The 17169-nt window shown below is 24.4% G+C and overlaps 1 protein-coding gene across 1 annotated transcript in view; it reads left to right on the top strand.

Annotated features, from left to right (window-relative positions):
* The first annotated feature begins 1159 nt into the window (after positions 1-1159).
* LOC119680946 overlaps positions 1160-17169 on the top strand; it is a 31553-nt gene continuing 15543 nt past the window's right edge. Inside the window, exon 1 of the mRNA XM_038093981.1 lies at positions 1160-1727. Within this exon, the coding sequence (XP_037949909.1) occupies positions 1530-1727 (198 nt within the window). The 5' untranslated portion in view covers positions 1160-1529. The remainder of the gene's footprint in view (positions 1728-17169) is intronic.

Raw genomic sequence — 17169 nt, 5'->3', positions numbered from 1 at the left:
CTCTGACAAGACTTTTCAAAGTTCCATGGTACATTAGGACGAATGACATCCTCAGGGACATCAAGATTGATCCCATCAAAAAATACATAAAGGATAGAGCCTTGAAATTATTTGCGAAATCTGACAGACTTACCAACACCGCGTTATCGAATCTCAGAATGGTTACAGGCTCCTCGGGGAGGTATGCAGATCTGAGATCAATTATTGCTTAGTCTGATGAAGTGATAAACAATAATCTGGTCAAGGCACAAAGAGGGGCTTTGAAGAAACTTCGCACTTAATAGAGAGTAAAAGTGCTCAGGTACACTGACTCAACTAGCCTCAACATAATATAAATAAAATATGATATGTGATATTAATTAAAAAGAACAACAACAAAAAATGATTAGTAATTAATTTTATAAACAAAAAAATTTTTTAAAATGGTGAATAAGTTAGGTTAGGTTGATTTCCCTTACCATATATAACTGATCTATATATTACTTATAATGCAGCGGCTCTTAACCTTATGTAAATTTTGTAATAAACATTTTGCGAATCTGAGGAGTGTTTAAATAATAGATCCACCAAGCGCTTTTTAAAACATGTTATTAGAGCCTATTACTGTGGCAGTCGTTCTAGTTGACTAATTCGCTTAGACTCTATAAGTTCATTACAATTTATTAGACCAAAACTTATTCGAATTTTCTTCAGTTTGGAGAATGTGTGCCTTAGCTCTAATACGCATGCTATAGGACGGTCATTATGATATGTACGTAATAATTTTTTATTTTTTCCTTGCGTTTTTTATAAATTTTACTCATTAAACTATTACTTCTTTAGTATTTTACAGTAATTTTCATTTAGGGTTTCTATAAATTGAGCAAAGTTGTTAATAATATAACAACGCGTTTAATACAAAACACATGTGATTTTATAAAAAACAAAAGACTTTAAACTAATAATTTCAATATAGTTATAATTAATTATTTTTTTACAATTATTAGATTAACAAGAATAATATAACTTATAATGCAGCGGCTCTTTGTTTAAATATTATAAACAGCGGCTATTTTATACGCAGCTGTTTATTGCTTACTGAATGTTGAATACAATTTCACCACACTCACTAATATACGCAGAAGAATGAAAAGCAACAAAAAATTTTGTATGAAAAACGATTTGTATGCCGTGTGAAGTGGAAGTGTTATTGTCTATTTTTTTCCAATAATAGTGTTAAATATAGTTGTTTTTTCATTAATTTTCGCTTTTTATAAAAGAGAAAAGTGTAAAATTCAATATAAAAACTTAATAGTGCCGGTATTTAATAAGCAAGCCAAATATTTTTAAACAAAAAGCATAAAAATTGAGCTAGAACAAAAGTGTAAAAAATATAACCATATCAGGCACAAATCATAATACCTAAAGTTGTACCATAAAAATTATTAGCTCCAATAAAATATATTTGTTTACATTGTTTTGTAAAATTTCTTCCATAATTTTAAATTAATTCATTTTTTATATAAATAAAAAACAAAGAAGAAACAATCATGTTGATCTCTTGTAAATGCCTTAATTTTATTGCTGTTAGCAATAATCAACAAAAATCATCGGCTTCCGGTGCAGCTGTTGGAAATGCAACAGCTGATGCATCCTCCAATCGCAACGATGAATTATTACATGTATTCCTGCAAAAGTATCCCCGAAACTTCATATTCTACCAGAAATGCATGGATTTCTTTAAGCAAGTAAGTACATTTTTTCATCGCATACTTTCCAAGGATAAACAAATTACATGAATTTTATTTAATTTTCAAAATGAAAACTTATTAAAAATACCGGTATATGGTATTATTATTATATCAAAAAACTGGAAACTATAACTACGATTGTTGCCGGCTACGGCATCGATTTTTGGTGTTTACATCAGTAATTCCATTTTTTCGGGCACAGTCTATTATTTGTTTTTTTCTCAAGTCAAGTTATTAATTACTAATTTTTTTTAATTTAGATATGTTTTTGATGTGGTTCCTAAACAATTTAATTTTTTTCGCATTTCAAAATTTTCCAATATTGTTTATTACTCGTATTACATCGACTGCTTGGTCTAATTTTTTTTTTATAAATTATTGAAACCGGTAAAAAGCAAACTTTCGTAATGAATAAATTAAATATTTCATTACATTTGTACTATTTATAAACATTAATAATAGCAATGCTCAATTAACACTTATATCTAATAAGTAGCTATATTTTAAATGAACTAATTAAATTGATTTTTTTTTAAATCTGATGTGTCAGGAGTTAATTATCTTTTGTCATATTAAATATTAACCTCTAAAGACCGTTTAAACATATACATTGGATCTATTATAAAATGTGTTTCTAATATGTCGTAAAATTATTTTAAACTTAGACAATGAAATGTAATCATTGTTGGAATATCTTGTCAATATAACATAACTAATTTCTATGATTTTCTATGAAAAAATTAAGAACTCAAATTAATTAAGAAAAGTTCTTCAACTGTTCTGAGTATTCTAAATTGGTTATAAAATATAGCCATAGAAAATATATATGTATATATTTTATTATAACTAAATAAAAATTGATAATATGAACAATTAAAAATATATGTATATATATATAGTATTTTAACTATAAATCTGTGGATATTTTAAAATTATATTTAAACGAAACAGTTTACTAAAGTCCTATCGCCAGAACTTATTTAATGAAATTAAGTGAAATAATAAATAGTATTAAAAACTTTTCACTTATGGTGTAAACAGGTAAAAAATTGATCCCAATTACCGTAACACTACTTTGCCCTTTAAAGTTTGGTTATGCATATATATATCGTCTATAAATTGTTTTTTATATGCACTATAATTTAGCTAAATTGTTATTGTTTTTTTAGTCTTAATGAACGAAAAACAACAAACGAAAAAAAAACGAAACTTATCGATAAGAGACAAAACAACATAAATTTTTTTATTAAGTACACAATGGCAAATAATCATAAAATATACAATTTTATATACATATGTATATTTACAGGTATTTTATACCTTTATTTCATTTTTATTGTGATTTTCTTTGGATTTTTTTAGTTTTATTTTATTTTATGTTTGCTTGCAACTTTGCACGCACGTTTGCTTATTTTTCTTAAATTTGTTTTAGATTTACTCGTGTTTCTCTCTTCTCTTCTTTTTTACCACACTTACGCAATTTTTTAACATTTTTATTTTTATTAATGTTTTCTGATTTATTTTGGGTAGGGCACGCGTTAAATTTTTCTTCTACATATGATGGCCCTCTTCCCTAACACTGCTCCATACATGGATGTGTTCATTCCCATTCTCACCATATACATTGTATTCCATCTGCGAACACTTCACACAAACTTTCAAATAAAACTAATAAAATCATCAAGTTGGCAGCAGTATTCGCACAGTGGGTATTGACACTAAAATTAGTATTAAAATAACGAACTACAACGAACTATTCTATATTAATATTTAAATCGTCGCCCATGTGACTCGTGGAGTAACATTAACATGACTTTCTCAGTATTAATGCCTCTACCAACTGAATATTATTGAAATTTAACAATTAAAAATAAAATATATAATCATTTAATTCAATTATTGTACAGCTGGTTTATGATTTCGTTCTAATATAAACACAGCAAGTGATTTTGTTAATAAAACTCCAGAAAAATGTGCGAACATAAAATTCAAGTACGGCTTTAGGTAAGTTGGTTAAGGTGCACTGACTCTGAGCGTCAAATTTGGCAGGACACGAGTTCGATTTCCGGTATTTGTAGTTAAATTATTTACAAATAGTTAAATACAAGAATTATTTTCAAGACCACTTATGACAGGTATTTGGCAATACTGAAAACAGCTGTATGGTCAGCCAAAAATTCAATTAATTAAAATATAATGAAATGAAATGTTGTTGTTGTAATTCACTACTGTTCGAAAAACCTCTTTATATATTATTTAATTGTTAAAATATATTGGTAGCGTTTCTTATGCCCTAGTTGTAGTCTTTAGTTTTTTGTGTAATTGAACCAATCCATTTAAAAAAATTATTTTATCTTATATAATATAATTAAATATGTAGTACTAAAGCGAGTTTTTCTTAATAGCTATCAACAATATTTGAATTAAAAATTATCACGCATTTTTAGTCTTCGAATTAAATATCATTTATGTGATTTTTATGTTTCTAATGAGAATTCCTTAAAAGAAATAAATGAATATGATAGCAAGCATCTTCATTTGGTATACACTAGCAAACATCTCAAAATTTAGTATATCCATTTAATGTATCTATATTCGACGAACGAAATGTTCTCTATTAATGTTATAAGACAACATGAATAGCACAGAAAAACATCAAACTCCATATCAAAAACAGTAATTGAATTCATCCCAAGGCAGTAGAACATTACTAAATGTCTTGTACGTGAATTAAAAGCAAACTGAATTAGTACAAGTGTTATATAAGACCTCAAACGAAGCAAATAGAAGTTCATTAAGTAGAACTAAGTGAACACAAAATGTTATGCCTCATGTTCCAAAAAGATCGACTGGAACCGTCATTTATTGAATTAATATCCTTTATATCAATATCCATGTAAATATTTTTATACATAATGTTATAGAATATTAATTATTAGCCGTAATTTTTTCTTTGAGTAGCAAAAAAATACTCGCAACTTATGAAAGAAGACATATTGAGCATCAACAATGCTCTTAAAATTTTCAGAGTTAGGTTTTACTTGTAAAAAATTTCACGTCTTAAGTTTCAATGCATTCAAATTTAATAATCAAGCTATTCTGAATGTTCACTGGAAATACGTTGCAAAATTCCAGTCATCTGTTAAAATCATATGAGCATTTCATTAACTAATAAATTCAAATACATAAATAAATAAATTAATTTGAATATATGATATAAAAATGCTTAGAAATATTTAAATCACTAAATTTCATAAATCATTAAATTTTATACTGTACACAACACAACAAAAAACATATGTATGTCAAAAAAGAATTTAATATGTTTTAAAAGGAATGCCAATTGGCTTCAACTAGACCTTCTGTTGTTTTTTTATAACTTTGAAAGAAAAAAATACGGCTATTATATATATAATTTTTCACATGTAATTTGACCATTTTTACCCACTGTATATTATTTGGTCCCATATTTCGTTTAGAAATCAAAAGCTTGTTTATCCACAAAAATGGGTAAACAAGTTTTCTGGTTTCAATTTTATGGTTGTTGTTTTAGTTCTCTTCTTCTTCCTCTTTGCTTGTTTATTATTTTTAATAATTCTACTCTTTTGTTTAAATTTGGTGAGCTCAGTATAAAAATTATTCTTTAAAAGTTTTGATTTTATTATGTGCATATGTATGTATGCATTTACATACATAAAATTCCATTAATATATGTATATGCATTTATTATATGAAAAATAGATCAAAATAAACAAGATATAAATTGATCACTGGAGGATCAGTTTTGGTACTTGATACCAAAGAATAGTTGCGATAAGAATTTGTTTTTAATTAGAAATCTGTTTAACCGATACTCGTAATTATATATAAATCTTGTGGTACTTATACGCAAAGACAAGGGATTAAAACCGGTTAAAAAGAGATTTCGTTCCGTCTTCTTAAAGTCATAATTGCCTATGGATTAATTTGAAGACTCTTCCCAGTTGTTTAGTTAGTTTACTTAATATATATATGTTAATTTCATACACACAATTGTACTTGGAATTTTATAACTAGATAATTTTATCTGGATTCTTTTATATTTAGATTATTAAAAAAGTAATATTAATATTTTCCTTTATTTAATGATATACATAATTTATACATCAAAGAATTTGTTATATTATCAAAATTATATTTTTTTGAATGTTAGTTATTTAATATAATATACATATGCATTTATCATAATAAGTCATGCATAACATTGTTTACCGCTTGAAACTCTTATTACATTCCTCGTATACATTTTAATAAGAAAAAAGATTACAGTTTTGATTTTTATCTAACATAAGCAAGAGCTTACTTAAGTCTAAAATTTAATATCGTGAATAAATTCATCCCACACGTGATAATTATTTTTATGTAATTGGATCTTAAAGTAATACAATAAAACTCGTTGTACATTTCTTTAAAACAAAATAAACAAATGGATGCGGTTTTATGCACTTTTCTACATTTAACATATATTATGTATATATATTTTATTATTATATAATATAAATAATTGAATATTGAAGTTAATCAAATTAAAAATGAATTATTCAATTTTTTTTTAATTTAATTGATACTAAGAGCCGATTTCACAATCGTAACTTATGTATTAAAACTGACTTTAGTGGGCAAAGTTGATAATTTAATTCATGCTTAAGTATTGAGACTTATTAAGTCTCAAGAAGTACTTAGTTTTTATAGCGTCACAGATTAGAAATTAGGGATATGTTAAAAATAGTGTACTTTAAACACATAGTTTCCATTATGTTTCTTTATATCTCTACATTTGGTGTAAAAAATTATTATACAACTCATATACATGTATTATAAAAAAGTCGAAATTTTCTTAAAATAAAGCTAGACTGTAGCACATAAGTGAAGGAGAATTTACTCATAAAAATAAGTAATACAAGACACCTTTTTGTGAAGTCAATTGCCTCATCGATTTAATGGAAATCGGTGTTTGTTTGAGTTAGCAATTTAAGTTATGAATTAAAAAAATTAAATTATTATATGTATGTTATAGTAAAATATATAGTATAGTACATGTAACATTAACAATTAATTGTATCATTATTTAAATCAAGAAAACATTGAATAATTTGTTTTAAATTTATTCGTTATAAATTTATTATGAATATATTGGTATCACTGAGTGTCTGCGAAACAATTTATTTCTAAAAACTAAATAGATATACTGAGCAGTTTTTCATTTTAACCATAGATCATAGACTTCATAGCACTATGAAACCTTTTAACTGCTATTAATGATTGCATTAGTTGCAACATAAATTATTGCAATTGTCTACTATTTTTGTATGCTGAATCACTTTTAAAATCGATCAGTTTTATCTAGTTCTAGAGGCAGTTCAGAAGTTCAGAAATTGCTTGTTTACGATAACCAAGCACTAATCATAATAGTAGTTGGAAGTTCACCATAATAAAGGACGTTTAAGCAAAATATGAACAGTTCATATATATATATTATATATATTTGGTTTTTTTATTAACAAATATTTATTAACTAGATAATGTTACTCTAATTACTCCATAGAATAGCTATCTAAAAATATATTTTGTCGTATTATAACTTATATATTTTATAGATATCTATGCAGTAATTTACATAAGATCATAAATAATTTTAATAATAAGATATTGATTTTAATTGTATAAAAAATAAATATCATTTTAAACAGTTTGATGAGATTAATCATTATATTTGCATATACATATTTAATTAACTTTTATAAATAGTTTATCAATAATACACTTTCATACATATAATGTTTTCCTTTTATAAAGATTATTTTTGCCGGTTAAATTTGCATCTTACATCTTCGTTTTGTATCTTTTTGCATTAAAACTTTTGCTGATAGCATAATCATCTATATATATGTACAAGTATATATGTAGTTGAGTGTGAGTACATTTTTGCTGTTGAACATTAAATATATTTTAATTAGGGTTGGTCAGCAATCAGTTATATAATTATTATTTAATGTTTATACAATTTTATACGCAGTTCTAAATGAAAGATTAAAAAGTTAAAAATAAATTGTGCAAATTGAAAGAAATTTTCTCTACAAATTTTTTTTATTTTTTTTTATTTGGCAAGCTTTCTAATAAAGTACTGGATGTTCATGTGCAAACAAAATGGCATTCTTATGAAAGGCAAAATTGTGTGAATTTTAAATAAATTGTAATTTTTCATTTCTTAAATATTTGTGCACACACGGTATGTAAATAAAAATGTACCTACTCGAATTTACAATGCACTGCAATTAGCATACTTACATATAAAATCCAAAATTAATATTATTGTTTTTATTGTGCAAGCGAAAACACATACGAGAACTATGCGAATGAAATTTGCAAATAAAATTATTGACTTCTAATACCCTATACACAGCAGGTAGTTTCAAAAAGCTTTCATTAGATATATATATATGATATATTGATATCAGAAATGTTACTACAGATGTTGCCTATATTTTGTGAATTTACTTCTAATTGGTATTTTATTTCTTTTTTCGCATTTTTAGTGCTGTTAGTTGGCACTTTTTTGATGCTTTAGAGCAAGCTTTAATTATTTTATAATTAAATTTATAATATATCAGGTAATTCAGTCATACTTCTTTCAGATTTAATATCAGAAAAAACAATTTAAATATCTACACAACACTGAAAATAAAAATCTAAGACAATAGTAGTGTTGCTCTAACAAGGAGAACAAATTTTGAGGTACATATCCCACAAATACAGGTTTTTTAAATTAAATATTCCCGATACTTTTTGTTTATAAATCCACAAATTATAACTATAATAATTGTTATAAATTTTCTATTAATAGTTGCAAGCTTTATATAGTATACTGTGACTACAATATGACTGATTTGAAATTATTACTATAAATTATTTTTCATTCCTCTAGTTAAAAGTGACAGACAAGTCTATCGTGGAGTTCCTGAAACTCATCGAAATGTTTGCCATATATCATGACCATGAATATACGCAAGAGTTTTCTGAGAGAAATAAAATTCGTTCAGAACTAAGATATAATCATATAATGAATAAACTCTTATTATTTAACTATATTGTTATAAATTCATTATTCCATAAGTATTCACATCCAAACAATAGCAAACTAACATGTGTAATAATTAGATTCATTTTTTTTAAATATTGCTTGAGACTTAATTCAATTAAGAAGCTTTTCATATACTTTCTTTTAAATAATATAAATTATTTAAATAGTCAAGCTTAAAAAGTTAATTGAATTGAAAAAATTAACTGAAGAGAAATAACAGATATTTGAATAAGGTGGATTAAGAACCAGGTAGCTAGCTATTACTTTCCTGATTCTTTTAATTGGTTTCGAATCCCGTTATCTTTTCTAAAAAATTTACATATTAAACTCATAAATATATTGTATAAATAAACAATTTTTTTCTATTTATTTAAAATTATTTATATTTACTAATTGTATACTATTTAATTATTTTTTACTTTAAATAAGTAAAATACAATACAATATATCATGAGTAATATAGGTATGTATATGTAATATCAATTTTAATAAATTTCAATAATTATTCTATCAAATTATTATTTCATAAATAAGATAAAAATTGTTGTGGATCGTCTTGTGAACTTAAAGAATTACGGAGACGTCTTGTGAATTAAGTTTAAAGAAAATTCTAAAAATTAGAAAACTAACACAATTAATAGTTATGTGAGAATAGCGTAAGTGAGAGTAAAAGCGAAAAAGTAGATAAGAAAATCTGGTGTTTGGATTCAAGAAGTCTGTCACCTCAATGAGACATTAAATCAGTCCACTGAGTTATATTGAATATAACTTTAGTAAACAATATCATGACATGTGGATCAGCGATTTGAATAGACTTGAATAGACGATTTGAATAGAACTTTCCTCACTACTCTAGGTAATTATCTTTTGTCCAGAGAAATTTCAAGTGGAGACCAAATAAGGTCCTATCGTTCTTCATCGTAAGTAATATTTCCACCCACCTTAATATGATCATAATTTAAATGATCATAATTATTATTTTTGTAGAATTTTTAATCATGAGAAATAATGGAATTTGATGGTTAATAATTCTGTACTCTATATATATTTCGTAAACTATATATTGATGTTTTTTTGTGTAGTTAATATATCACTTCCTTTTTTTGGGTCTATTAATTGAAAATAGGTGCTTGTTATGTAGTAGTGAATTTGTTAAGTGCTACTATTATGAGAAATATAAAAAACAATACTATAGTGATTCTGTAACATGTACTTGGAAAAGTCATATGCTTCGGTTCTAGGTTATTTTCAACAGACGATTCAATCCAAAGGAGATAAAATTGTTTATGATCCTCGTTTTTTATTACACATAAAAACATTTACTTGTAGACTCAGCCATAAAGTACCAGTTAACGAGTTCAAAAATGACCTTGCAATCATTAATTTATTGCATATGCAACGAAAATATAATTTTATTCGCTACATTTTATTATAGAAAATTGTGTTTTTTATTTCATAATTTGCAAAAAAAATCGTATCTCGTAAACAAGCTGAGAAATGTTTGTTAAATAAAAATAATTAAATTTATCTTTCACATTAATACGTTTTAATTAATTAAAACTGTGTTAGTCCGCGCATATTTTTAGTTAATTTATAATTTATATTGTACTTAAGATAAATATAAAAGTACATGTAATAATTTTTGTTTTTGTTTATTTACATTTGCGTTGGCGAAAATAATCATAAAATTTGTGGGAGACATTCTATATATAATATTATGCTAATGTTTATTTTTATAATTATACTAAAATATATTATTAATATTAATTATATGAAAATAATAACTAACACAAATATAAATATTACACTTTGTAAACAGTAATTAAAGAAAATATTTATTATAGATAAATAGAAGTTCGTATCAATTGATATGAACTGCCTACTATGTTCCAACTATAATTAAATATTATAAAATTGCTTTAAAAACGCGTGTAAATGCATAAATGTTATATATATTATGTAAAGCCATGCCTACTGTTTTGTCTCATTATAGTAACACCAGCTGGACAAATTGCATCTAATAATAATCAGATTGATTTATAATAGGTCTGTGATTCTTTAGATATCTTGAGTATTAATATATTTCTTTATTTTAAAGATATTTGAATTATTATTGCATATAGTTTATCTAGCATAGGGCCTTAAACATTTGATTAAAAAAAATCAGTTTAATGTTTTTCATTATTATATTATAATAATCGAATTATAAGAGCATCCAATTATAATGAAATCCAAATAATTAGAACAATTATAAAGCATTTATATATCTTCGGTTTTTATAAGTTTATTATGTTGATATTTGGTAAGGTTTAGAATGGAATACACTTAAAATGCAGATATATTTGGGTTTATTAATATTTTGTATGTTACACGCGGCCTGTATTAATATCCGAAGTGTGATATTCTGAAATGTTGGAAGTCATTGCTGCTGTTTTAAATGTTATACAGCCGTACAAAAGGTTAACGATTATCTTCTAATCACATAGAAAGTACATTCATTTTATAATTATTTTTAAAATTGAATTATGTTTATGTACTGTTTATGTACCGGAAGATGACAGTAGATCTTTTTATTAACAAAATTATAACAAATTTACTAGTATTTAGTGCATATATATAACTAAGTTATAAAATATCCATAACATATATACATTATTGTTAGTGATATACAACATTTCCTAAGTGAATAAATCTTAATTTTTTACAAAAACTGCGGAAGATATTAATTTTATTCAAGATATAATAAATATTTGATTTTATTCTAAATTTATTATGTATTTTGTATATACTTATGTGTAAAGTGGATAAATGATGACTAATTTTGCTTGCTGTTTTGACATTCTGAGATGTCAATCTACATAATTAAATTGGATAAAAAAAAAACGTAAAACAGCATGTAAACAACAGAAGCAATTAAAATATCTTAATTTGACAGCGCAGTGCTCAATTCGTTTTTGTTTTTATTTTATGTATGATATACAGATTAAAAAGGGTATATAAGACTCTAGAAACTCTGTGGTAGAAATAATTTAAAAGTTCAAAAAATTATAGTAATGACTTATTATTTTATATTTATTTTATTTTTAATTATTATGTATAAATTATATATATATAGGTATTGTTTTATAAACTATAAGTAATTATACTTTTCTTATGATTAATTATGCTATAATGTCTATACATATTTACTTTAAAACAGTTTATTTTAAAATGTTGCTATTATACTTTATAGTATATTTAATTTTTGTTAAAGGAAATATATATTCTCTGTTCTGAAAAATTTATAAAATTGTATGATTTATATGTATAGACAAAACTTATCAAACTAACTTCAATCTAAATTCATACAAGTACAAGGTTAGACATGCATAAATCACAGTAGAAAACCCTAAATCTAATCTAAGTTTTTATGATTAACTTAAGCAATATATTAACAAAATATTGTCCATTCAAATAATAAAGAACCTTATCTCTACTATCTTAGAGATAGTAGTCTCTGAGATACCTAATATTATAGTTCATCTTTCTTTTAATAGTCGATTAATAGCAACACATTAACTCACAGTACCTCATCAGAACTAATTCATAATATATACTATATAAGACATATACATATTGCTTAATATTTTCTTACATACTCCCATATTACAAAATTATAACAAAGGATCTACAATATATTTAAAATCTATTTTCCAAAGAAGAAAGTAAATCTATTCACGATTACTTTATTTCATTTGTTTTCAATATATATATACTTATAGAGTATATCCATGGATATTATAAAAAGTGATTATATGTATATATATCTAATACCTGAGATATTTTGCTCAAACATATCTTAAAGTCATTGTTACTGAATGTAATTCAAATTTATCTTTTTAAATTTAAAAATAAATGTTATTTAATTTTTCTTAATTTATTTTATTTATCTGTAAGCTGAATTTTTTAATCAGAACATCGCTTGGAAGTACAAATGTATTTAATTTTTTTATTGTATGATTTTTGTTGTTTTTTGAAATCGGCTATAATTGTTGTTGGCAAACGTGCCTGAGAGCATGTCGGTCATAAATATTTATTAACTTTGTGTTTGATTAATTTAACCCGTAAGTATCGCAAATTTAATGAATGCCTTTCCTTAAAAGTTAAATTATTGTATTACAAATTATTTGTTATTGCTTCAATATTTAAGTATATAATATACATATATACATAATAATAATATAATATATATACAAATGTATATGTAAATATAGATGATATAAAGTGTTAAGTAGAACTATAAATAATTAAAATTTAATACAAAATTATGTGTATCTGCATTATTTGATTTACATTTTATGATAGTTAACAAAATATATTTAATGAAAATAAATGGTATTTTAAGTAAGTTAAACGTCTAAATTTTCTTTTCCGATTTTTCCTATTAATATTAGCTCCTTTGAACTGAATTAAATACGATTATTGTAAATAAATTTAAATTTAGTTTATTTTCATTTATATCTTATTTTTTTATATATGTAATTCTTCACATACTAGACTTTATCTCTGAATCGATAGTGCGGAATTTATAGATTTAAAACGCATTGTACTTTTACTTGAATGTAGTCTATTCTCAGCTTGTACTGAATGGTTTCGTTAACAACACGAAATTAACAGAATTTGGTATAGCAGGTAAAGAGAATATAGATAACCGGAACCAGCAATAAAAAATTATTAAAAGCATAATATAATACCCACCATGTCTATGTCAATGAATAGCATAACCAAAAAAAAAACTAATTTCAACTTAATCGCCCAAGTAAAATTAGAAAAGATCCTGCAAATTATTAATCAAATTATGTATAAAAAATATGAAAAATATTTAAAATTAATATATATTTTTTATTTTTTTCTTTACATAAATCATTTATTACAAACACATCATTTAAATATTCTAATTAGCATTTATATAAAAAATATTTGTGAATTCCTTAGAAATTTTTATCATAATTTATGATTTCAATGTTTATAGTTTTATTATAAATTATTATATTATATATAATATTAATGTCCTAATTCATATCCACGTGTTCTGTGTAAAAATATTTTATAATGATAAAAATTGAATTTTATATTTATTATTCTTATAGTTTTAGACGTAGTTTTTTGATTTATTATGACTGGAACTATCTTTGAAATCAAAATATGTTTTCCTGATTCAAAACATCGGTGCCTATATGTTTTTATACTATTCCAAGAATAAAGAAAAAATTTCAAATATTGGCTTATGTAAATATTTATGAATTCACTTAAATACATTTTTGTTTCCATATTTTTTGTCATTGTTTATATTTTAATTTTATTTTCTCCTACTATACATAAAGCTATTATTAAATTAAAATACGGAAAAAATAAAAACACTTCTTTATTTATTATATACATATGTGTTTATGTGTTGTATATAGAAAGTATGTAGTCGGGGTGAGCGAACACATACGACAAAGTTTTATTTTTAGTTAATTTTTTATAGCTGAATAATAAAAAAAATTTATTTAAATTTATTTACGTGCACAAAAATTATAGTTTGTTTTGTTTAATGAAAATAAAGTCAATAAACAACAAAAATGCATCAAATAAAAAATAAATAAAATAAATCAAAAAATTAATTGAAACTCAAGAAACGTGCCTGAATCAGTCAAAACAAGCCCTGCAACCTTTTGTCTATCTTTTATGTGATTGCATATATGCATTATTATTTATTTTTAATTCTGTGTGAATGAAACTGTGATTCAATTATTAGGGTTGCCATAAGCTTACTTTAAACTCCGTCGTCTATACGACACGCTGATCTTTTCAACTACTATAGAAAATGAAGAATCTCTTAAAAATATATCGAAAAAAACATGAAATATATGCTGATAGTATATATGAATTTCTTGAAACTCTAAAAGTAACGACTCTTAGCAGCAGCAGCAGTGAGAAGGTGAAAAAAAAAATTAATTAAAAATACTATTAAAAATTGTGGTAAATCAAAAAGAAATATTTATGTAAAAAACATCCTATAAAAATTACCAGTATTACAAATACTTCCTATTCAATATGTCAGTGATGTTCGACAAGAAAATTTAATTTTCATATCTCACTTTATAAATATTCACTCCTAACTATGGTTATTCTTATGCACTAAATTTTTAATTCCACGTTAGTAGGCGTATGAGCTCTTTTGTGTTCCGAAGACCGTTCTACTGAAATTATTGAAAAGATTGAAAAGCTTTAATTTTACATTTTTGGAAGTTACATGATGATTGATTTAAGGGTTTTCATATCACTTATCAAATTATTGAAATTCTAACTCAATTTATAGAGTTATGTATGATAAATTTATATTAATTTTTATCATTCTTCATCATAATCATAGAGCTGGTAGTTTTGTTTCACTCGATAAATTCAAAATACAATATTTCTATTAGGAATCTAGTTAAAAGCAGAGGACTGAATTCGAAATGCGACTACCATAGCAAATGTCCGATCCATTTTCATTTTGGTTTTTTTATAATGGTATATGGCATTTATCTTAAATCTATTATAAGTGATTTTAATACTCGAAATATTTAACTAATAAATACGTAAATTATAGCAGAGACAATGATTTGTTAAGTTTTATAGTTTTGTTTCATAATTTTGTATAACTTATAAAGCGATTAAAGAAAATCCTTTAAGGTTAGTTGAAATTTATTATCATTATTAGATTTTCGTAGAGTTATTTTGCATGCCATTCAAAAAATTCTCTTAAGTCAACTGAGATTAATTATCATTATTAGATTTCCTTAATGTTATAGTCATTTTTGCATACCTTATGCAGTATGGTATTTATGGAAACTCCTTTAAGGTCAGCTGGCATGTTTTAAGAATAATGCGGATGCACATACTTCTGCTTGAACTGTCTGTATCTTTGGCTTTTCACTTTTTATAATATTGCTTATATCATATTTAATGCACATTCGTGCTCAATCATGCATATATGTATATAAATATTTTATTTAGTATTTTTATTTTTTTTTTGAATATATTGTATGTCTATCAAACCGTTCTATTAGCTCGTTATCAATTCCATACTCTACGATTTCTGGGTTATCACACAATCAGCCAATGGAATGACGTACGCGTTCTATATGAAACATTTGAACATTTGTTTGCACTTTTTAGGGCTTCACAGCAAAGAGAGAACCTTATAAATGATTATAACCAGCCAAACCAGTCGATGTGTAAACAAATGCCGAGCCACAAATCTCAACCTAACAAAAGTTACTAAGCTCGTGTACAGATACGTTTAGTTTTGTTTTCATCTATTTATAAATTTGTATCGGTATTAAAGTAGCGGTATTTGTTCATTAAATATTTATGATTATGGTAATCAGTTTTTTATTTTTAGTTTATATTTCTGAAGACATTCTGTTAACTGCAGCACTATCGCCTGCTTTAGTTTCGTTCACTTCAATTTTGATTTTATTTATCGTTTGAATTCATTAAACCGAAATTAATTTTTCAACATTTAATTTGACACAATAACGAAAGTGTTAGAAAATAAATTTTCAAATTAATCATTACTTTTGTTAAATTTAATTAAATAACCTTAAAGGCATAATTTACGAAGCAACAACAAATTTGTCAATTTAATATGTCGGTTAAATAAATTAGGAATAAATGATTCTGTACTAACTGAAGCTAACCGAAGTATTGTTTATTTTAATCAAAAATTAATATAAAATAATTTTAATAATTCCTTAGTTTAATAAGCTAAAAATAAAACGAAATCAAATAATTATAAGTTTTATATTAAACATTTTTACAGCATTAAAAGTATATTCTAATTTATGCTAATATATACTACTTAATAACATTATTAACAAAACATATTTTTTAATTGTCTTTCTTAAGGGAATCATTAATTTATTTACATATTAGTTTGAAAAGAAATTAATAATAAAATTGTTATTCTATCGTATTTTGTATTAAATCGATTATATACATATATTAAATTTTTATACACCCAAACTTTACATTTATGAGTTATTCATTTACTAATAGATACTTGAAACATATGTTTCAAATATTTAAAGTGACAATTCACCAGGGAAAAATGTTTGAAAACGTTCCAACAATTTTTTTAAGTATCTGGGTTGCTAAAGAGAAAAGTCATTATTAATTAAAATATTAATTATGCATAAAAATTAATGTTTTCCCTTTTGGGAAAATCTCAGATTATTTTTAAGTATATTTTTCTTTATATCCAATTCTATTTTACACTCTGTTAAAATGATTAAAATGGTTAAACTAAGT

The sequence above is a fragment of the Teleopsis dalmanni genome, chromosome 2, assembly GCF_002237135.1.
Source record: "Teleopsis dalmanni isolate 2A chromosome 2, ASM223713v2, whole genome shotgun sequence".
NCBI classification, from domain to species: Eukaryota; Metazoa; Arthropoda; class Insecta; order Diptera; family Diopsidae; genus Teleopsis; species Teleopsis dalmanni.
This window is presented reverse-complemented; position numbering and strand designations above follow the sequence as displayed.